Source organism: Hyperoodon ampullatus (genome assembly GCF_949752795.1).
Source record: "Hyperoodon ampullatus genome assembly, chromosome: X".
In the NCBI taxonomy this organism is placed as follows: Eukaryota; Metazoa; Chordata; class Mammalia; order Artiodactyla; family Ziphiidae; genus Hyperoodon; species Hyperoodon ampullatus.
Window position 1 is genome coordinate 54945249 of NC_136913.1, and position 24717 is coordinate 54969965.

General features: G+C 38.4%; 1 protein-coding gene across 2 annotated transcripts in view; it reads left to right on the plus strand.

Annotated features, from left to right (window-relative positions):
- Positions 1-1408: 1408 nt before the first annotated feature.
- Positions 1409-24717, plus strand: part of HEPH (hephaestin) — a gene marked incomplete at its 3' end in the record, with an annotated part of 96103 nt that continues 72794 nt past the window's right edge. Inside the window, exons 1-7 of one of the 2 annotated variants that reach the window (XM_079728266.1) lie at positions 1409-1605; positions 3224-3468; positions 4451-4663; positions 12898-13080; positions 14160-14414; positions 16911-17079; positions 18233-18369. In XM_079728266.1, the coding sequence (XP_079584392.1) occupies positions 1430-1605; positions 3224-3468; positions 4451-4663; positions 12898-13080; positions 14160-14414; positions 16911-17079; positions 18233-18369 (1378 nt within the window). In that variant the 5' untranslated portion in view covers positions 1409-1429. The remainder of the gene's footprint in view (positions 1606-3223; positions 3469-4450; positions 4664-12897; positions 13081-14159; positions 14415-16910; positions 17080-18232; positions 18370-24717) is intronic. The other variant, XM_079728265.1, reaches the window with a different exon arrangement.

Sequence of the window (24717 nt, forward strand, 5' to 3'; positions counted from 1 at the left end):
CTGACATGTCATGCACACACTATAAATATTGATTTTTATTATTTTTTTAATTGAAGCATAGTTGATTTACAATGTTGTGTTTGTTTCTGGTGTATAGTAAAGTGATTCAGTTATATATATATATATATATATATATATATATATATATATATATATATATATATATATATACTTTTTCAGATTATTTTCCATTGTAGGTTATTATTATTATTATTATTATTTTGAAAGTGACTAAGGTCCTATGTGACACTGTGGTTCTAGTGTGGATGTAAGTGTCTGCATCTCTGTTTTTAGATAAGACTGCATGTGTCTATGTATATGCAAGTGTATGTATATGTGTGTTTATGTTATGTAGCCTGTGTTTCTGGGATTGACTGTAGCTGTGTATAGTATGACTGAGTACTTCATATCAGCCCCAAAAAGTCTAACTGCCTGGCTGATGTATCAGAATGAAAGGTTAGAAGCTTAGTTCTAACTCTGACTCAAGAGTGAACACATTAAATGGATTTGTGCATGGCAGAGAACCAGCAGAGTACATTTCTTCCGATAAATGTGCTAAGTTCACAGCTTAGTGTATTTTTACAAACTGAACGTACCCATGTAACCAGTAAGTAAATCAAGAAACAGAACATTTCCTAGAAACCTTCCTCCTCTGCCTTACTAGTCACTGATCCCTACCTTAAGAGAAAACATTATCCTGGCTTCTAACAGCATAGATTAGTTTTGCCTGATTTTGTACTTTATATAAATGAAATCATATGATGTGTACCCTTTGTGTCTGGTTTCTTTCTGCACCATTGTATTTGTGAGAGGCATCCATATTTTCATGTACAGTGTTACTTTGCTCATTACCATTGCTATATAGAATTCCATTATATGAATAAAATATCCTCTACTCATCCATTACAGTGTTCATGGACATATTGACTGTTTCCAGTTTGGGTCTATGAACATTCTAATAAATGCATTTTGGTGAATTCTCATTTGTTTTTAAACACAGTTCATAGAGGATGGAAAGTGGCAATGGTGAAAACAGAGACACAGGGAGAATTAGTGACCTGATTTGGGTACCGAGTGAGTCAGTGGCTCAATCGGGCTACTGATGCCTGTTTCCTAATTTTTGGGCCAGAGTATATTCTTCTTTCTACATTGCTGAAGAAAATGGATCCAGATTTCTCTTCTGAGGAAAGTGATACACAATTGTCAGTACAAATGATTTTTAACTTTGCCCTCCAAAGTCCAATGTGTAGAGATCCTTGAACATTTGTTGAAAGGAAACAGATAAGGCAGAGATTCTAGGCTAATCGGTTTTTGTTTTCTCAGTCACTCAGTCTGCCTCTTGCCTCTTTACTTTTCCAGACACATGCAAAGCCCCTTTGTTCTCTTTCTTCTATACCGGCAGCTATTCATTTGCCAGTTTCCCAGAATAATGTGGGCCATGGAGCCAGGCCATCTTCTATGGGCTCTGCTGTTCGTGCAACCCTTGTGGCCCCGACTGACTGATGGGGCCACTAGAGTCTACTATCTGGGCATCCAGGACGTGCAGTGGAACTATGCTCCTAAGGGAAGGAATGTCATCACGAACCAGCCTCTGGACAGTGACAGGTAGGTTTAATCTCTTGTGGAACTAGAGATGGAGTTAGGGAGGGGCACTCTTGAGGTCAATAGGTAGCTCTTGAAGACCTTTCCCCAGGGTGTGGTTGCAGCCAGCTCCTGATCTCTCTGGGCCATAAGCCCAGTGATACATTTCCTGAGAAGACAACTAGTTGACTCAGGAGCCAGTATCGCATATGGAGTTCAGTTTTCCACAGTGAGGTGCCTAAGTATTTTTAGGGTCCTAAAGGTCATTCCATATTGCCTTGATTCTAAGGTGATATCCACAATGCTGTTTTAATAATAGGTATTTAGCTTTTAAACAAGAAAAAAACATGATATATATACAGTGTTTGTAAGATGTGTGTAGTATATGTATGCTGCCATAGTTCAATGGAACTATACTGATTTAAGATATGTAAAAATGTGAAAAAAAATAAGATCAGCCTTAGAATCAAGGAAAGAACAGCAATAGCTATCACTTATGTAACACTTTGTGACAGGTACCATACTAGAAATTTATATACTTTGTCCCACCTAATTCTGACAGAAACTTTAGGAGGTGAGTATGAATATTCTCATCTTACAGATGAGAAAACTGAGGCTCAGGGAGATCAAGTGACTTGCCCAAGTCCAACAGCTAATAAACAGAGAGCTAGGATTTGAACCTGGGTAATGTGGATGCAAAGCTGGTACTCTTCTCACCATTCTGCCTCTCACAGATCCCACAGGATTAACCTTTCTTGATCTTAGAGCTTTGCAGGTGTTCCACAAATGCCCATTGAAAAAATCGAATTAATGTATTAAAAAATCTTTTGTGATCATGAATTGCTTTGTCTCTCCAAAGCCTCAGAGTTTTCCAAAGTTGACTGTAACATCTCAGAGCTCTCTAGGAAGAATTAGAATAAGAAAAACAGCTCTCTTTTTTAAAAAAACATTTTTCTACTCATCTAGTTTTGGAGTCACAGAGTCTGTATTAAAAGTATCTTTGAGGGATAACTTTGTTATCCCCTTCTCCAATACTTCGAAGTAATAGTTAACATTTATTAAATTTTTACTATTTTCCAGGCACTTTTCTAAACTCTTTATGTATTTTAATTATTTTAGTCACCAGTAATAAGTGGTACCATGGCTATCTCCATTTTACAGATGGGGAAATTATGCACAGAGAAGTTAAGTAACCTGCTCAAAGTCCTACAGATTTGGAAATGGCAATATTGGCATTTAATTGAAACTTCCTGGCTCCAGAGTTTGTGAACTTAACCACTATGCTATAAGACTTCCCATATACAGCAGGGCAACACTAAGTTAGGCCACCTGGATAGGGAGTTGATCATTTAAAAAGAGTCTGTCCATAGTTGGTTGCCTCCCCATTATTATATATTAGGCTTTACTGAGAGAAATTGTCTATTTTGTAGGAAAAAAATTGCTCAAATATCAGCAAATTCATATGGTTTAACTTAATACTTCTCATTGTCTAACAATTAAATTCTAACATAAAGCTTTCATGTTTTGATCAGTACAATCCCATTTCCTCTTGTTTTGCCCTAAAAAAAAGATGGACACTTTTTGGTCAGCCACCTCTGGAAAAAAAGGCAAAACTGTGGCTTTCTCTTTCCTTCCTTCCCAGAGTAGCTTCCAACTTCCTGAAGTCTGACAAGAACCGAATAGGGAGCAGATACAAGAAGACCATCTACAAGGAATACAGAGATGGTTCATACATGGATGAAATTGTTCAGCCAGCCTGGCTGGGCTTTCTGGGGCCAGTGTTGAAGGCTGAGGTGGGAGATATCATTCTTATCCACCTGAAGAATTTTGCCACTCGTCCCTACACAATCCATCCCCATGGCGTTTTCTATGAGAAAGACTCAGAAGGTAAATCAGCCCATCCTTTTTCTCCTACCTGCAACAAATATCTCTTTTTCTTTACTGCCATCTGAGAGAGAGGAGCTGGGAATGAAGATAGTGTTCCTTTTTGATCTGAGGTGGCAAGGACTCTCCTCAGAGAAAATATGGCTGGGTACTGTTATCAGTTCTGCTATTCACAGACTGTGTCACTTTGGGCAAGTCACTGTCCCTCTCTGAACCTCAAATTCTTCATTAAGAATGTAGAGATTCAATTTACCTTTTATCACAAAGAATTACTTGAATGGCTTTTCGATAAAATATTTGACTGTGTTTTGAAAAGAGAGGAGTGTTCTGTGAATGTAAGGGAGCGATATTCTTGTGCCACAGTCTTCCAAAAGGCCTATTGTTTTTCTTAAGAGGGAGATCGGTTTACTCATCTGTATCTCCTACTATCCCAGGCCCAATGGCCTATAGTACTGACACAACGGTGAGTGAGGGGAACAGAGAGCAAACTCAGAAGGTCTTGACTTGACCATTAACTCCCTGTGGGCAAGTTATTTTCCCTCTGTTTTCTCTTTCATAAAATGGGAATAGAGCAATTGATCATTAAGTTGCCTTTAGATGGAAATTCTGTGATTGTCTTCTTTCTGTTTATCAAAGTGAGTGCTTGAAGGAAGATAATTTTTTTCTTTTCTCTTGCCTCCAGGTTATTGGCTTTGCACTAGAGCCTTACTAGGTTAGGCTGTATAGCACTTTCTATGGTCATAGCTCCTTCCCCAAGGGCTGCTACCATTCTACCCACTGTTGATTTGAGGTTTAGCATTCTTGGCTAGATATTACCTGAATCTGTGCCTTCCTTAGGTTGTGAGGAACACTGTGCTGAACTTTAGAACTCTACCTTCCACAAGACTGGAACTAGGTATTCCATACGTCCCTCTCCCGGCTTCTACGTCTGCCAGGCTCCTTCTCACTCACCCTGGGACTAAACATATGCAATTTCATTTTCTAGGATCCTTATATCCAGATGGTTCCTCTGGTTGGCTGAAAGCTGATGACTCTGTTCCCCCGGGAGGCAGCCACATCTACAACTGGACCATTCCAGAAGGCCATGCACCCACTGATGCTGACCCAGCGTGCCTCACCTGGATCTACCATTCTCATGTAGATGCTCCACGAGACATTGCTACTGGCCTCATTGGACCTCTTATAACCTGTAAAAGAGGTATAAGCCCCAAATGTGAGCTGTGAGATACAGTTTGGGATATCTAGGGGAAGCAGTGATATTGCTGAGTCACCTACATATTAAGCAGCAGCCTGGGGAGTGTTAATTTAGCACCCTAGTTTATTAATAGGAATAAATCCTGCCAAACTCCCCTTTTCACTGTTTTTTTTCTATTTCACTACTTGTTTTTTCTAAAAACAAACAAAAAACAGAAACAAAATACTTAAAAAACACTTTGCTACTTTCTTTTTTTCTTATTTTACTTAAAAAAACTCAAATTAGTAATGATGGAAGTCAAGTTACATAAGAGTAAGTTTAACAGCCTGTTGGATAGGATTGGAAGTGTAGTCATCAGAATTTGGGGAGGATTGTGGGTTTGGTTTGAAATATGATATGTTTAAGGTGTAGTCAGGCCTGAAGACCTGTGTGTTACAGGAGTGTGGTAAGATCAAAGCCCTGAGTTGAAGACATAGGCAGCGATGGTGGGAAGGAATTATTCTAGATCCTATGTACCTCACCATCAAGTCATAGGCTCAACTGAATTGGTGGTTTCATGTGGGGAATTTAGAAATAGAAATTAGCAGCAGAAGTCTCTACCTACTTTTCTGTTGCTGATAGACTCTTAGGGCCCCTCTTTTTCTATTCATTAATTATGAGTACCCCTTACAGCTTACTATTGCTAAAGAAAGAAGGTTCTTTTTTTTTTAACATCTTTATTGGAGTATAATTGCTTTACAATAGTGTGTTAGCTTCTGCTTTATAACAAAGTGAATCAGTTATACATATACATATGTCCCCATATCTCTTCCCTCTTGCATCTCCCTCCTTTCCACCCTCCATATCCTACCCCTCTAGGTGGTCACAAACCCCCGAGCTAATCTCCTTGAGCTATGAGGCTGCTTCCCACTATCTATTTTATGTACAGTAGTGTACATATGTCCATGCCATTCTCTTACTTTGTCACAGCTTATGCTTCCCCCTCCCTATATCCTCAAGTCCATTCTTTAGTAGGCCTGTGTCTTTATTCCCAACTTACCCCTAAGTCCTTCATGACTTTCTTTTTTTTTTCTTAGATTCCTTATATGTGTGTTAGTATATGGTATTTGTTTTTCTCTTTCTGACTTACTTCACTCTGTATGACACACTCTAGGTCCATCCACCTCACTACAAAAAAACTCAATTTCGTTTATTTTTATGGCTGAGTAATATTCCATTGTATATATGTTCCACATCTTCTTTATCCATTCAACTGTTGATAGACACTTAGGTTGCTTCCATGTCCTGGCTATTGTAAATAGAGCTGCAATGAACATTATGGTACATGACTCTTACCGAACTATGGTTTTCGCTGAGTATATGCCCAGTAGTGGTATTGCTGTGTCATATGGTAGTTCTATTTTTAGTTTTTTAAGGAACCTCCATACTGTTCTCCATAGTGGCTGTATCAATTTACATTCTCACCAACAGTGCAAGAGTGTTCCCTTTTCTCCACACCCTCTCCAGCAATTATTGTTTCTAGATTTTTTGATGATGGCCATTCTGACCAGTGTGAGATGATATCTCATTGTAGTTTTGATTTGCATTTCTCTAATGATTAATGATGTTGAGCATTCCTTCATGTGTTTGTTGGCAATATATATATCCTCTTTGGAGAAATGTCTATTTAGGTCTTCTGCTCATTTTTGGATTGGGTTTTTTGTGATTTTTTTTTGTTATTGAGCTGCATGAGCTGCTTGTAAATTTTGGAGATTAATCCTTTGTCAGTTGCTTCATTTGCAAATATTTTCTCCAATTCTGAGGGTTGTATTTTGTTCTTGTTTATGGTTTCCTTTGCTGTGCAAAAGCTTTGAAGTTTCATTAGGTCCCATTTGTTTATTTTTTGTTTTTATTTCCATTTCCCTAGGAGGTGGGTCAAAAAGGATCTTGCTGTGATTTATGTCATAGAGTGTTCTGCCTATATTTTCCTCTAAGAGTTTGATAGGGTCTGCACTTACATTTAGGTCTTTAATCCACTTTGAGTTTATTTTTATGTATGGTGTTAGGTAGTGTTCTAATTTCATACTTTTACTTGTACCTGTCCAGTTTTCCCAGCACCACTTATTGAAGAGGCTGTCTTTTCTCCACTGTATATTCTTGCCTCCTTTATCAAAGATAAGGTGACCATATGGGCATGGGTTTATCTCTGGGTTTTCTATCCTGTTCCATTTATCTATATTTCTGTTTATGTGCTAGTACCATGTTGTCTTGATTACTATAGCTTTGTAGTATAGTCTGAAGTGAGGGAGCCTGATTCCTCCAGCTCCATTTCCCGTTGTCAAGACTGCTTTGGCTATTCAGGGTCTTTTGTGTTTCCATACAAATTGTGAAATTTTTTGTTCTAGTTCTGTGAAAAATGCCAGTGGTAGTTTGATAGGGATTGCATTGAATCTGTAGATTGCTTTGGGTAGTAGAGTCATTTTCACAATGTTGATTCTTCCAATCAAGAACATGGTATATCTCTCCATCTGTTTCTATCATCTTTAATTTCTTTAATCAGTGTGTTATAATTTTTTGCATACAAGTCTTTTGTCTCTTTAGGTAGGTTTATTCCTCGATATTTTATTCTTTTTGTTGCCGTGGTAAATAGGAGTATTTTCTTAAATTCAATTTCAGGTATTTCATCATTAGTGTATACGAATGCAAGAGTTTTCTGTGTATTAATTTTTTAGCCTGCTACTTTACAAAGTTAATTGATTAGCTCTAGTAGCTTTTTTTTTACTTTAATTTTTCCTCTTTTTATTAAAATCCTTCCCCTCACCCCCATCTGTCTTAATGTTAGAATTTCTTTTTTTATTAGTTTCTGCTTTATAGCAAAGTGAATCAGTTATACATATACATCTGTTCCCATATCCCTTCCCTCTTGCATCTCCCTCCCTCCCACCCTCCCTATCCCACCCTTCCAGGCGGTCACAAAGCACCGAGCTGATCTCCCTGTGCTATGCGGCTGCTTCCCACTATCTACCTACCTTACGTTTGGTAGTGTATATATGCCCATGCCTCTCTCTCACTTTGTCACAGCTTACCCTTCCCCCTCCCCATATCCTCATGTCCATTCTCAAGTAGGTCTGTGTCTTTATTCCTGTTTTACCCCTAGGTTCTTCATGACTTGTTTTCTGGTAGCATCTTTAGGATTCTCTATGTACAGCATCATGTCACCTGCAAACAGTGACAGCTTTACTTCTTTATTCCGATTTGGATTCCTCTTATTTCTTTTTATTCTTTGATTGCTGTGGCTAAAACTTCCAAATCTATGTTAAATAAGTGTGGTGAGAGTGGGCAGCCTTGTCTTGTTCTTGATTTTAGTGGATACATTTTCAGTTTTTCACCCTGAGGACAATGTTGGCTCTGGGTTTGTCATATATGGCCTTTATTATGTTGAGGAAAGTTCTCTCTATGCCTACTTTCTGCAGGGCTTTTATCATAAATGGGTGTTGAATTTTGTCGAAAGCTTTCTCTGCATCTACTGAGATGATCATATGTTTTTTCTCCTTCACTTTGTTAATACGTTGTATCACATTGATTGATTTGCGTATATTGAAGAATCCTTGCATTCCTGGAATAAACCCCACTTGATCATGGTGTATGATCCTTTTAATGTGCTGTTGGATTCTGTTTGCTAGTATTTTGTTGAGGATTTTTGCATCTAAGTTCATCAGTGATATTGGCCTGTAGTTTCTTTCTTTGTGACATCTTTGTCTGGTTTTGGTATCAGGGTGATGGTGGCTCGTAGAATGAGTTTGGGAGTATTCCTCCATCTGCTATATTTTGGAAGAGTTTGAGAATGTGTTAGCTCTTCTCTAAATGTTTGATATAATTCGCCTGTGAAACAATCTGGTCCTTGGCTTTTGTTTGTTTGAAAATTTTTAATCACAGTTTCAATTTCAGTGCTTGTGATTGGTCTGTTCATATTTTCTATTTCTTCCTGGTTCAGTCTCAGCAGCTTGTGGATTTCTAAGAATTTGTCCATTTCTTCCAGGTTGTCCATTTTATTGGCAGACAGTTGCTTGTAGTAATCTCTCATGATCCTTTGTATTTCTGCAGTATAATTTGTTACTTCTCCTTTTTCATTTCTGATTCTATTGATCTGAGTCTCCTCCTTTTTTTTCTTGATGAGTCTGGCTAATGGTTTATCAATTTTACTTATCTTCTCAAAGAACCAGGTTTTAGTTTCATTGACCTTTGGTATCATTTCCTTAATTTCTGTTTAATTTATTTCTGATATGATCTTTATGATTTCTTTCCTTCTGCTAACTTTGGGGTATTTTTGGTCTTCTTTTTCTAATTGCTTTAGGTGTAAGGTTAGGTTGTTTATTTGAGATGTTTGCTGTTTCTTAAGGTAGGATTGTATTGCTATAAACTTCCCTCTTAGAACTCCTTTTGCTGCATCACATAGGTTTTGGGTCTTTGTGTCTCCATTGTCATTATTTTTTATTCCCTCTTTGATTTCTTCATTGATCACTTGGTTATTAAGTAGTGTTCCATTTAACCTCCATGTGCTTGTATTTTTTACAAATGTTTTCCAGTAATTTATATCTAGTGTCATAGCGTTGGGGTTGGAAAAAATTCTTAATATTATTTCAATTTTCTTAAATTTACCAAGGCTTGATTCGTGACCCAAGATATGATCTATCCTGGAGAATGTTCCATGAGCACTTGAGAAAAATGTGTATTCTGTTGGTTTTTGATGGAATGTCCTATAAATATCGATTAAGTCCATCTTTTTAATGTATCATTTAAAGCTTGTGTTTCCCTATTTATTTTCATTTTGCATGATCTGTCTATTGGTGAAAGTGGGGTGTTGAAGTCCCCTACTATGATTGTGTAACTAACGATTTCCTCTTTTATGGCTGTTAGTATTTGCCTTATGTATTGAGGTGCTCCTATTTTGGGTGCATAAGTATTTACAATTGTTATATCTTCTTCTTGGATCGATCCCTTGATCCTTATGTAGTGTCTTTCTTTGTCTCTTGTAATAGCCTTAATTTTAAAGTCTATATTGTCTGATATGAGAATTGCTACTCCAGCTTTCCTTTGATTTCCATTTGCATGGAATATCTTTTTCCATCCCCTCACTTTCAGTCTGTATGTGTCCCTAGGTCTGAAGTGGGTCTCTTGTAGACAGCATATATATGGGTCTTGTTTTGTTTCCAGCCAGTCTGTGTCTTTTGGTGGGAGCATTTAATCCACTAACATTTAAGGTAATTATTGATATGTATGTTACTTTTCCCATTTTCTTAATTGTTTGGGGTTTGTTATTTTAGCTCTTTTCCTTCTCTTGTGTTTCTTGCCTTGAGAAGTTCCTTTAGCATTTGTTGTAAAGCTGATTTGGTGGTGCTGAACTCTCTCAGCTTTTGTTTGCCTATAAATATTTTAATTTCTCCATCAAATCTGAATGAGATCCTTGCTGGGTAGAGTAATTTTGGTTGTAGGTTTTTCTCCTTCATCACTTTATATATGTCCTGCCATTCCCTTGTGGCTTTCAGAGTTCCTGCTGAAAGATCAGCTCTTAACCTTATGGGGATTCCCTTGTGTATTATTTGCTGTTCTTTCCTTTCTGCTTTTAATATGTTTTCTCTGCATTTAATTTTTGATCGTTTTATTAATACGTGTCTTGGTGTGTTTCTCCTTGGATTTATCCTTTATGGGACTCTATGTGCTTCCTGGACTTGATTAACTATTTGCTTTCCCATATTAGGGAAATTTTCAACTATAAGCTCTTGAAATATTTTCTCAGTCCCTTTCTTTTTCTCTTCTTCTTCTTGGACCCCTATAATTCGTATGTTGGTGCATTTAATGTTGTCCCAGATGTCTCTGAGAGTGTCCTAACTTCTTTTCATTCTTTTTTTCTTTATTCTGCTCTGCAGTAGTTATTTCCACTATTTTATCATCCAGGTCACTTATCCGTTTTTCTGCCTCAGTTATTCTGCTATTGATCCCTTCTAGAGTATTTTAATTTCATTTATCTTGTTGTTCATCATTGCATGTCTCCTCTTTAGTTCTTCTAGGTCCTTGTTAAATGTTTCTTGCATTTTCTCTATTCTATTTCTAAGATTTTGGATCAACTTTACTATCATTATTCTGAATTCCTTTTCAGGTAGACCACTTATTTCATCTTCATTTGTTAGGTCTGGTGAGTTTTTACCTTGCTCCTTCATCTGCTGTGTGTTTTTCTGTCTTCTCATTTTGCTTATCTTACTGTGTTTGGGGTCTCCTTTTCACAGGCTGCAGGTTCGTAGTTCCTGTTGTTTTTGGTGTCTGTGCCCCATGGCTAAGTTTGGTTCAGTGGGTTGTGTAGGCTTCCTGGTGGAGGGGATTAGTGCTTGTGTTCTGGTGGATGAGGCTGGATCTTGTCTTTCTGTTGGGCAGGTCCATGTCTGGTGGTGTGGTTTGGGATGTCTGTGGCCTTATTATGATTTTCGATAGCCTCTCCACTAATGGATAGGGCAGTGTTCCTGTCTTGCTAGTTGTTTGGCATAGGGTGTCCAGCACTGTAGTTTGCTGGTCCTTGAGTGAAACTTTGTCTTGATGTTGAGATGGAGATCTCTGGGAGATTTTCGCCTTTTGATATTACATGGAGATGGGAGGTCTCTTGTGGACCAGTGTCCTGAAGTTGGCTCTCCCACCTCAGAGGCACAGCATTGCCTCCTGGCTGGAGCACCAAGAACCTTTCATACACACGGCTCAGAATAAAAGGAGAAAAAATAGAAAGAAAGTAGGAGGATAAAGTAAAATAAAGTAAGATAAAATAAAGTAAATTTATTAAATTAAAAAAATATTATTAAGGGAAAAAAACGTTTTTAAAGTAAAAAAAAATTATATGGACGGACAGAATCCTAGGACAAAGGGTGAAAGCAAAACTATAAAGACAAAGTCTCACACTGAAGCATACACATACACACTCACAAAAAGAGGAAAAGGGGAAAAAATGACATATCTTGCTCTGAAAGTTCACCTACTGAATTTGGGATGATTCATTGTCTATTCACGTATTCCTCAGATGCAGGGTACATCAAGTTGATTGTGGAGATTTAATCAACTGCTCCTGAGGCTGCTGGGAGGGATTTCCCTTTCTCTTCTTTTTTCGCACAGCTCCTGAGGTTCAGATTTGGATTTGGCCATGCATCTGCGTGTAAGTCGCCTGAGGTCGTCTGTTCTGCACTCAGACAGGACGGGGTTAAAGGAGTAGCTGACATGGGGACTCTGGCTCACGCAGGCCGGAGGGAGGGAGGGGTACGGATGTGGGACGAGCCTGAGGCGGCAGAGGCCAGCATGACATTGCAGCAGCCTGAGGCACACCGTGCATTCTCCCGGGGAACTTGTCCCTGGATCACCAGACCCTGGCAGTGGCGGGCTTCACAGGCTTCTGGGAGGGGAGGTGCAGGTAGTGACCTGTGCTTGCACACAGCCTTCTTGGTGGCGGCAGCAGCAGCCTTAGCATCTCATGCCCATCTGTGGGGATCCGTGGTGACAGCCGCAGCTTGTGCCCGTCTCTGGAGCTCCTTTAAGCAGTGCTCTTAATCCCCTCTCCTGGCGTACCAGGAAACAAAGAGGGAAGAGAAAGTCTCTTGCCTCTTGGGCAGGTCCAGACTTTTTCCCGGACTCCCTCCTGGCTAGCCATTGTGCACTAACTCCTTCAGGCTGTGTTCATGCCGCCAACCACTGTCCTGTCCCTGTGATCCGATGGAAGTCCGAGCCTCAGCTCCCAGCCTCTGCCCACCCCAGCGTGTGAGCAGACAAGCCTCTGGGGCTGGTGAGTGCTGGTGGGCACTGCTCCTCTGTGCGGGAATCTCTCTGCTTTGCCCTCTGCACCCCTGTTGCTGTGCTCTCCTCCGCAGTTCCGAAACTTCACTCTTCAGCCACCCGCAGTCTCTGCCCATGAAGGGGCTTCCTAGTATGTGGAAACCTTTCCTCCTTCACAGCTCCCTCCCACTGGTGCAGGTTCCATCCCTATTATTTTGTCTCTGTTTTTTCTCTTTTTTTTACCCACCTAGGTACATGGGGAGTCTCTTGTATTTTGGTAGGTCTGAGGTCTTCTGCCAGTGTTCAGTGGGTGTTCTATAGGAGCAGTTCCACGTGTAGATGTATTTCTGATGTATCTGTGGGGAGGAAGGTGATCTCCGTGTCTTACTCTTCTGCCATCTTCCTCTGCTTCCAAGAAAGAAGGTTCTTTAAGGCTCTTTTCTTACTTTCCCTAGGAACCCTGGATGGGAACTTCCCTCCTCAGAGGCAGGACGTGGACAATGATTTCTTCCTGCTCTTTAGTGTGATAGATGAGAACCTTAGCTGGCATATCAATGAGAACATTGCCACTTACTGCTCAGACCCTGCCTCAGTGGACTTAGAAGATGAGACCTTTCAGGAGAGCAATAGGATGCATGGTAAGCTGGGAGTATGTGGCCACACTATGACAGTGAACATTGATAGACGGTCTCCACTGGGCCTAGCATTTGGTCGATGTTTTCACATACCTTGTTCCTTTTAATTCTCACAAGGACCGTGAGTAGTAGGTGATTTTCCCCTGTTTTACTCATGAGGAAACCGAGGCTCTAAGATTACACAGAAAGTAAATGGCACAGCTAAAATTCCAACCCTGATATATCTGACTGCGTAGTCTATGCTCTTGCCATTAGGTACCCTGCTTTCTAAAGTGGAATAGCCCAGGCTGTGGACTCCAAAGTCATATACTATATGCTCAAGTCAATTTGGTGAGGATTGCCTACTGATATAATTAGTTAACATTTCTTCTAAAAAGGATGCAAACTGTGAAAATTACACATTTTGTAGAGAAAATAAATGACTTCCCATAAGGGAGTTAACATCTTAATTAAATTTAAAACAAACTAAAGGCATGAAAGCCTGAGGCATGGACAGAGAACTGATTTTAGAAATGAAAGTAAGTGATTTTGCTTTTGTTTATTTATGGGAGTGATTTACTTGGTGACAGAGGTGGGCTCAAAATGAGAGAGTCCCAAGGAGAGGTGAAAACTCAGAGGGAAGATGCAAAGAATGGCTTGGACAGCTCAAATTTCTCTTAGTTTTATACCAATTGCTTGTAATAACTATGATAATTAGTTAGCTAACTTGACAACTGTCCTGTGGAAATTTCAAAAGGAAATTGGCTTAGATGGAAAGAAAGTTTGTAAAATAAACTGCATTTCTTAGAAAGCTTCCTCAGATTTCTGGGTTGGAATACTGACTCTACCACATAATAAATTTGTGGTCTTGGGAGAGAAGTAACTTTAGCTCTCTGAGCCTTGATTTTCATATTTTTTTCCATAATAACAGTGAATTCTGCCTATTTCCCAGGGATGTTTGTGAGATTTATATAAGATAATACATATGGTCAGCACAGTGTGCTCTTTGAATCCTCATCTAACTGTTATCTATTATTATTGTCAGATGGTAAGGCCTCTCTCATTGGGCTGTCCTTTCCTAACTCTGATACTTTCTTTTACAGCAATCAATGGATTCGTCTTTGGAAACTTACCAGATCTGAGCATGTGTGCACAGAAGCGCGTGGCCTGGCACTTGTTTGGCATGGGCAATGAGGTAGATGTCCACACAGCTTTCTTCCATGGACAGATGCTGACCATCCGAGGCCACCGAACTGATGTGGCTCATATCTTTCCAGCCACTTTTGTGACTGCTGAGATGGTACCCCAGGAACCTGGCACCTGGTTAATTAGCTGTCAGGTGAATAGTCACTTGCAAGGTGAGATCCAACATCTCTGATCTTTCAGATACAGGACGTAGGTGGCAGTGATGTTTAACAGGAGACTGGTTTTCTGACCTGGAGACATAAGATTAGTCTTTCAGGTGAGATAGTTGGATATAAATGATGAAACATTAGATTAGAATTCTCGGATTCCAGGTTCTTTCCTGGCTCAGCCATTAAATTGCAAGGTGACCTGGGGCATTGCTCTCTGAGTTTCATCTTCCCCATCTCTAACATAAGGTGGTATAGGAATGGATGAGTGAAATTTTAAGCTGCTTTTTTTTTTTTTGCTCAGAATTCTAAGGAATTAAGACCTGATAATATTTGCTGCTGATTGAACAGCGAGTGAAGGAGTAATTAGTTAAAGAAGAGTAAGCCTTCTTCAGGAGATCATGTAGTATTGTGGACAAGTAGTGACACTCTAGTTAGAATTCAACAGCAATAGGTTTAGAAGGTTTGGTTTTTAGAAGGAGAATGGTTGAGGTAATGGCCCTGTGCAGTGAGTAAAATCAGAGGAGCAGAGGAACCTATGAGACAATGGAAAGAGCATTAGGTAGGTGATTAAAAGGTTCAACTTCTCTCAGCTCTGTGGAAAACTGAAGAAATCACTGTGTGACTTTGGAAAAACCCATTCCCACTTCTATGCTTCATTTGCCATATATATATATATATATATATATATATATATATATATATATATATATATATATATATATATATATATATTATATATATATATAATGGGGGATTGGGTTTAAATAGTTTCTAAGATCTTCAGCTCTCACTTTCTAGAATTATTTGAAGTATGGTAAATCAAGTGAGTGTCATGAAAGTGATATATGAGTATGTGAAAGTGGATTTGAGTAGGTGAGGAATTATAGACTGGTGGGATATTGATTCTGGAATGGTAAGTTTGACCCAATAGGAGCCAGGTATTCATGTTCCATTGTCCAGGGTCTGCCCTCAGTACCAAATGTACCTGGGTAAGAGAGTATGAATGTGGATGGAGGTTAGGGATGCAGTGCAATAGTGAAACAAACATAAGCCTTAGAGCCAGACAAGCCTGGATTCAAAACCTGGTTCCACCAGTTAGTTACCTTTGATAAGACGTATCACTTTTTTGAGTCTATGTTTCCTCATGAGGATTGCAATAATTATTCCTACCATATCAAGTTGTAATGAGGTTTCAGAGAGATAATGGGATTTTGAACCTTAGAGATGAGGGAATGATGAGACCAAGATCCTGGATACAAGAGAAGAAAACGAGTACTCAAATTTGCAGTTAAAATCTAGGTGCGGGCTTCCCTGGTGGCGCAGTGGTTGAGAGTCTGCCTGCCGATTCAGGGAACACGGGTTCGTGTCCCGGTCTGGGAGGATTCCACATGCCACGGAGTGGCTGGGCCCGTGAGCCATGGCCGCTGGGTCTGCGCGTCCAGAGCCTGTGCTCTGCAGTGGGAGAGGCCACAATAGTGAGAGGCCCACGTACCACAAAAATATATATATATATATATATATATATATATATATATATATATATATATATATATATATGGTTAAATCTCAACTCTACCTCTGACTAGTTATGTAATCTTGGGCAATTTACTTAACCTCTCTGATCCTTAATTTTCTTAATCTTCAAAAGGGGACATTAAAAGTCTGCTTCATAGGCTAGTTATGAGGACTGAAGGAGATAACATATGTAAATTACCTGACACAGGGTCTGGCATATAGTACACATTCAAAAATAAATAAATATCCTTATCTCCTCCTTCTTCATGCCTCTGATTTATGATTTCAAATTTCAAATATCCTTGGGATGTTGTGAGACTCAAATGAGATAATGTGCCTGAATGTCCTCTATAATTAGCCAAGCAAATATAACACAGTATCATCCATTACCATTATGCCTCAATGTAACATCTTCCGCATTTGGAAACGCTACTTAGAATCTAAATTTTCCTGACAGTCCCAAGTGTGAAGCTTCATCTTCATGTGTAGATGATGTTCCATTACTTTGGGAGCTTCCCACTTTACAAATAACTTACTCCTCTTTTTAAAATTTGATGCTCCCATGGACCTAGTGTGGTAGATTTCCCTATTCTTCCCATTTACAAATCAGGGGTTAATCTCAGGTCTAGGCAGTGACTTGCCTAAGGTCCTATAGATAAGGATAAGTTTAGGACATGAACTCAGGTATTTTTACTTCAAGCTCTGTGATGTTGCTAAAATGTAAGCATTTTGCAGAGGCAAGAGCAAGGGTCTGGTAAATGAGTCAGTGATGGTGAGCAGGTGGAGATATTTGAATTCCCACATAGGCTCCCTCTCTCCCAGCTAGGCTCTTTAGGAGTGAGAGAAAGTAGCCCATTTGGAGGCAGGGGTAAAGAGCCTAGTGGAAGGGGGAAGGGGGAAACATTAGGAGAAGGAGAAAGCTGAGTCACCTGGGTAGAAGATTTTTTGGGCAGAATGGAGCTAGCCATGATGTTCTTCCTGCAGATGGCATGCAAGCACTCTACAAGATCAAGTCTTGCTCCATGGCACCTCCCATGAACCTACTCACAGGCAAAGTCCGGCAGTACTTCATTGAGGCCCATGAGATTCAATGGGACTACGGCCCAATGGGGCATGATGGGAGTACGGGGAAGAATTTGAGGGAGCCAGGCAGGTAAGAGGTAGTGTATTCCCTCTCCCTACTCCTGGGCCCAACCACAAACACCTATTACTCCCTCTCAGAAGTCTCTCACTTCACTTGGAGATCACAAACATTGTTTGCCTGAAGTTACATGGCACACAACTGATAGCCAAATTCTTGTGGCCCCCAGAAGTGCTTGCTCTTAGGGAGCTATAAAGCTTTTTGTATGGTTATGTCATATTCCCAGCAAAGAGTCCAAGCAGAAAAGAAGGTCCAGGTGGGACCAGATCATTTAAAATGGCATTTCTCCAACTCTAATTTACTAATTATTTACCTCTTTGCTCCTTCCTTTCTTTACCATAGTCTGAAGGAGACATTTAAGCTGAAGTGTAAAATGCACTCTGAGAAGTGTAGGAAGAGGGGAAGCAACCTGCCTGTGGCCATTCCGTGCTCATCCTTTTGGAGGAATTTCTCCAAATTCTCATGCCTCATCCATGACTCAGATGTGGGCAAGATAGAGTAGAAGGTTAGTGCCCTAATCAGTTGCTAGGCCTTAAGTTATACTGACTCACTGGTCTATCAGTGATTCAAGGTTTTTCAAAAGAGGCACTTGATAGATGACTAAGAGAGTTTATGGAGAAATATCCTAGGACACCCAATCATGTTTATTCTTCCAGTAGGACATAATGGAATGAATCTACAGAAAATAAAGGAAAGTAGGCAGTTGGGTGTCAGCATGGCTTCTAAGAATCTGCAGCTGGTCTTGCTGAGTTAGTGGGTTTTCATTTTTGAAAAAAGATATTATTGATTAAGGGAAGAAAGGATCTTGAGTATCTGAGGATGATTAAGGACAGATGTAAGACTACTTAACTCTGGAGAACAAAACTGATCTCAGTGTTTAGAACTTACAAGCAAGAAGATTTCAGCCTATTTCTATACGACAGTAAAAGGAATTGCTTTCTCTGAAAATAAGTTCCCTGATCTTGGAAAGGCTCAAGCAGAAGCTGTGTATTGCTAATTTGTGTTGTCACCAGAGGAGATATCTTCAGTGGGTGGAATTTAACCTGGATGATCTCTGAGGTCCTTCCTAATCACAAAGATCCATAACTTGATGAGAAAAAGGGTGAGATGGAAACCTATTTGACACATGGCTAAATCATTTGAAATTTGCCTCCTTATATGCCAGTGGCTCAGATAAATTCTTCCAGAAAAGCTCCAGCCGAATCGGGGGTACTTACTGGAAAGTTCGATATGAAGCCTTCCAAGATGAGACATTCCAGGAAAAGGTGCAGCTGGAGGAAGATAAGCATCTTGGAATCCTGGGTGAGGAATCCTTAACTTGTGAATTTAATTGACTAGAGCCAGATAATTGGGAAGGGCTTAGAAACTGGAGGCTGATGACAGCTTAGAAACACACTTTAGACCAACATTTCCCAGAGCGAGTCCCAAGAGATGAGTGTTTTGTGAGAAAGTGTTATAGGTCTGAATTTGTCTGCAAAACACTAAGTTAAACAGTCAAATAGTGTTCTTTGATGCAGGGCTTCCCAGAGCCTTGGATTTATTTTTGTTCATCATGAATCTCCAAAATGGGAGTAGAGTCTATAGCATTTCTTATATTTACTTTACTACTGAAAGCTTTTTTTCATTGAACATCTTCTGATAGCAGTGTTGTACATATCACACTTTTAAACGTTATTCTCTAGGTGTATTTCTGAAGGGCTATATAAGGCAGTAAGACTGTTCATGTTCTTGGCAATACGGGACCAGGAGCAGATTGGCATGACATGCAGACATGCTTGCTATGGTTAGGGATGTGGAACAAAGCTTAGGCCCTGACCTTAGAGAAGGTATCTAGAAGGCCTAAAGCACAGTATAGCACTGAAATACTATAGGAAGGTTGGGTGTGGCTTAGTCACTTGGTAGAGCAGGAAATAAGATAGATCAGATGGGAGAAATCTTTGAAAATGAAATAATGTAATGAACCATATTCTGGGGATAGGTTTGTGCCAGTTGATTTTAGGAGACCTGAACATGGACAGCTGCTGTTTCATTAGCTGGATAGGGAGATATAAGGAGCAGAAACCCACCTGGGTTTGGGAAAGAGGGTGGGTGGCGAGTAGTAAGGAGCTATCATTAGCTGGTATTCAGTATTGGTCCCCAGTCCTTGTTTTTCTTCAATATTTTATTGTGGTAAAATATGCATAACATAAAATTTACCATCTTAACCATTTTAAAGTACACTGTTCAATGGTATTAAATGCATTCATAGCATTGCACAGCCATCACCACCACCCATCTCCATAACTCTTTTCATCTTGTAAAACTGAAGCACTATACTATTAAAAAATAACTACCCATTCTTCCCTCCCCTCAGTGCTTGGCAACCACCATTCTACTTTCTGTCTCTATGATTTTGACTAACTTAAGTACCTCATATAACTGGAATTTTACAATATTTGTCTTTTTGTGACTAACATTTCACTTAGAATAATGTCCTCAAGGTCCATCCATGTTGTAGTATATTGCAGAATTTCCATTGTAGTTTTGCTTATCCACTCATCTATCAATGGACACTTGGTTCTCTTCCACATTTTAGCTGTTTAGAATAATGTTGCTATGAATATGGGTGTACAAATGTCTCTTTGAGACATGCTTTCAATTACTTTGGGTATATACACAGAAGTGGAATTGCTGGGTCTTATGGTAATTGTAGTTTTAATTTTTTGAGTAACCACCATGCTGTTTTCCACAGTGACTGCACCATTTTACAATCCCACCAACAGTGCGTAAGTGTTCCAATTTCTACACATCCTTGGCAACATTTATTTTCTGATTTTTTTCATAGTATCCATCCTCATGGGTGGGAGGAGTTGGCTTATTGTACTTTTGATTTGCATTTCCCTGATGATTAGTGACATTGAGCATCTTTCCATGTGCCCATTGGCCGTTTGTATATCTTCTTCAGAAAAAAATGTATATTCAAGTCCGTTGTGCATCTTTAGTTGGATTATTTTGTTGCTGTTGAGTTTTAGGAGCTCGCTATATATTCTGGATATTAATCCCCTGTCAGATGTATGATTTGTAAATATTTTCTTCCATTCTGTGGGCTGCCTTTTCACTCTGCTGGTAGTGTCTTATGATGCACACAAATTTTTTTTCATGAAATACAATATGTTTATTTTTTTTTTTTAGTTACCTGTGTCTTTGGTGTCACATCCAAGAAATCATTGCCAAATCCAGTGTCCTGAATATTTTGCCCTATGTTTACTGACAAGAGTTTTATGGTTTTACGTACATTTAGATCTTTGATCTACTTTTATTTAATTTTTGCATATGGTGTTATGTAAGGGTTCAACTTCATTCTTTTGCATATCAAAATCCAGTTTTCCCAGCACCATGTGTTTAAAAGACTATCCTCATATCTGCAAGGGTTTATTTATTTCTGGGCTCTCTATACTATTCCATTGGTCTATATGTCTGTCTTTATGTCAATATCACACTGTTTTGATTACCATAGCTCTGTAGTAAGTTTTAAAATCAGGAAATGTGATGTCTTCTAGTTTGTTCTTTTTTCCCCAAGATTATTTTGCTATTTGGAGTCCCTTGAGATTACATATGAATTTTAGAAAGGGTTTTCCCACTTCTTCAAAATCATCATTGAGATTTTGATAGAGATTTCACTGAATCTATAGGTAGTATTGACACTTTAACAATATTAAGTCTTTCGACCTATGAACATGCAGTGTGTTTCCATTTTTTAATGTCTATTTTATTTCAGCAATGTTTTGTAGTTTTCATTCTACAAGTTTTTCACAACCTTGGTTAAATAAATTCTAAGTATTTTATTCTTTTTCATGGTATTATAAATGGAATTGCTTTTATAATGTCTTTTTCAGATTTTTCAATGTTAGTGCAACTGACTTTTGTGTGTTTATTTTGTATCCTACTACTTTGCCTAATTCATTGATTCTAACAGTTTTTTGTGGGCACTTTAGGATTTTCTAAATAAGTATGATAAAGATCTTATCATCTGCAAACAGAGATAATTTTACTTCTTCATTTCCAATTTGGATATCTTTTATTTCTTTTTCTTGACTAATTGATCTGGCTAGAAGTCCCAGTAATATGTTGAATATAAGTGGTAAAAGCAGGAATCCTTGCTCTTTCCTGATCTCAGAGGAAAACTTTTCAGTCTTTCAACATCGAGTATGATGTTTGCTGTGAGTTTTTCATATATGGCTTTTATTATATAGAAGTAGATTCCTATTCCTAGTTTCTGGATTTTTTAAATTATTAAAAGGTGTTGAAATTTGTCCAGTATTTTTTCTGCATCAATCAACATGATCATTATTTCCCTTCATTTTGTTAACATATTACACTGATTAATTTTTGTATGTTGAAACATTCCTGCATTCCAGGAATAAAACTGACTTAGTCATGGTGTGTAATGTTTTTGTTTTTGTTTTTTTGCTTTTTTAAGAATTGAATGTATTTTTAATTATTTTTTTAACATCTTTATTGGAGTATCATTGCTTTACAGTGTAATCTTTTTAATATGCAACTGAGTTTGTTTTGCTAGTATTTCATTGAGGATTTTAGCATCAGTGTTCATAAGTAATATTGATGTGTGGTTTTCTTGTAATATCTTTGCCTGGGTTTGATATCAGTGTAATGCCGACCTCATAGAATAATTTAGGAAGTATTCCCTCTTCTACAATTTTTTGGGGGAAATTTGAGAATTGGTATTACTTCTTTAAATGTTTAGTAGAATTCACAAATAAAGCCATCAGGTCCAGGGCTTTTCTTAGTTCCCAAATTTTTGATGACAGATTCAATCTCTTAATAGGTCTTTCAGATTTTCTATTACATTATGATTAAGGCTTGGTTGGTTTTCTGTTTTAGGAATTGTCTGTTTTATCTAGGTTTTCCAATTTGTTGGTTTACAACAAATTATAATCTTTTTAATAATATTTCTTATAATCTTTTTATATAATATCTTATAAACGTTTCTTCTTTACTTCTGTAGAATCAGTAGTAATGTCCCCAATTTCATTTCTGATTTTAGTAATTTGAATCTCCTATACTTTTTTCTTACTCCATCTAACTAAAGATTTTAAAATTTTGTTTACCATTTTGAAGAACCACTTTTGGTTTCATTGATTTTTTTAATATGTTTATTGGAGTATAATTGCTTTACAATGTTGTGTTAGTTGCTGCTGTATAACAAATTGAATCAGCTATATGTATACATATATCCTTATATCCACTCCCCCTCGCATCTCCCTCCCATCCTCCCGATCCAACCGCTCTAGGGTGACACAAAGCACCGAACTGATCTTCCTGTGTTATGCAGCTGCTTCCCACTAGCTATATATATTACATTTGGTAGTGTATATATGTCCATGCTACTCTCTCACTTCACACAGCTTACCCATCCACCTCCCCATGTCCTCAAGCCCATTATCTAGGTCTGTGTCTTTATTCCTCTCCTGCCTCTAAGTTGTTCAGAACCATTTTTGTTAATTACATATATATTTGTTAGCATACGGTATTTGTTTTTCTCTTTCTGACTTATTTCACACTGTATAACAGTCTTTATGTCCATCCACCTCACTGAAAATATCTCAATTTTGATTATTTGTATGGCTGAGTATTATTCTATTGTGTATATGTGCCACAACATCTTTATCTATTCATCTATCAATGGATATTTAGGTTGATACCATGTTCTGGCTTTTGTAAATAGTGCTGCAATGAACATTGTGGTATATGATAATTTTTGAATTATGTTTTTCTCAGGGTATATGCTTAGTAGTGAGATGGCTGGGTCATATGATAGTTCTAGTTTAAGTTTCCTTAAGGAACCTCCATACTGTTCTCCATAGTGGCTGTATCAATTTACATTCCCACCAACAGTGCAAGAGGGTTCACTTTTCTCCACACCATATCCAGCATTTATTGTTTGTAGATTTTTGATGATGGCCTTTCTGACTGTTGTGAGGTGATGCCTCACTGTAGTTTTGATTTGCATTTCTCTAATGATTAGTGATATTGAGCATCCTTTCATGTGTTTCTTGGCAATCTGTATATCTTCTTTGGAGAAATGTCTATTTAGGTCTTCTACACATTTTTAGATTGGGTTGTTTGTTTTTTGCTGTTGAGCTGCATGAGTTGCTTGTATATTTTGGAGATTCATCCTTTGTCAGTTGCTTCATTTGCAAATATTTTCTCCCATTCTGAAGGTTGTCTTTTCATCTTATTTATAGTTTTCTTTGCTTGCAAAAACTTTTAAGTTTCATTAGGTCTCATTTGTTTCTTTTTATTTTTATTTCCATTTCTCTAGGAAGTGGATCAAAAAGGATCTGCTGTGATGTATGTCACAGAGTATTATGCCTATGTTTTCCTCTGAGGCTTTTATAGTGTCTGGCCTTACATTTAGGTCTTTAATCCATTTTGACTTTATTTTTGTGTATGGTGATAAGGAGTTTTCTAATTTGATTCTTTTACATGTAGCTGTCCAGTTTTCCCAGCACCACTTATTGAAGAGGCTGTCTTTTCTCCATTGTGTATTCTTGCCTCCTTTGTCAAAGATAAGGTGACCATAGTCCGTGGGTTTATCTCTGGGCTTTCTATCCTCTTCCATTGATCTATATTTTTGCTTTTGTGCCCGTACCATACTGTCTTGATTACTGTAGCTTTGTAATATAGTCTGAAGTCAGGGAGCCTGATTCCTCCAGCTTCGTTTTTCTTTCTCACTATTGCTTTGGCTATTCAGGGTCTTGTGTGTTTCCATACAAATTGTGAAAAATTTTTTTTCTAGTTCTGTGAAAAATGCCATTGGTAGTTTGAAAGGTATTGTATTGAACCTGTAGATTGCTTTGGGTAGTAGAGTCATTTTCACAGTGTTGATTCTTCTAATCCAAGAATATGGTATATTTCTCCATTTTACATCCTGCTACTTTACCAAATCATTGATCAGCTCTAGTAGTTTTCTGGTGGCATTTTTAGGATGCTCTATGTACAGTATCATGTCATCTGCAAACAGTGACAGGTTTACCTCTTCTTTTCCGATTTGGATTCTTTTTATTTCTTTTTCCTCTCTGAATGCTGTGCCTAAAACTTCAAAAACTATGTTGAATAATAGTGGTGAGAGTGGGCAACATTGTCTCGTTCCTGATTTTAGTCATAATGGTTTCAGTTTTTCACCATTGCGAATGATGTTGGCTGTGCGTTTGTCATATATGGCCTTTATTTTGGTGAGGCAAGTTCCCTGTATGCCTACTTTCCAGAGGGTTTTTATCATAAATGGACGTTGATTTTAGTCAAAGATTTTTCTGCATCTATGGAGATGATCATATGATTTTTATCCTGGAGTTTGTTAATATGGTGTATCACATTGATTGATTTGCATATATTGAAGAATCCTGCATTCCCAGGATAAAATCCACTTGATCATGGTGTATGATCCCTTTAATGTGCTGTTTGATTCTGTTTGCTAGTATATTGTTGAGGATTCTTGCATCTATGTTCATCAGCGATATTGGCTTGTAGTTTGTGTGTGTGTGTGTGTGGCAGCTTTGTCAGGTTTTGTATCAGGGTGATGGTGGTCTCATAGTATCAGTTTGGGAGTGTTCCTCCCTCTGCTATATTTTGGAAGAATTTGAGAAGGAT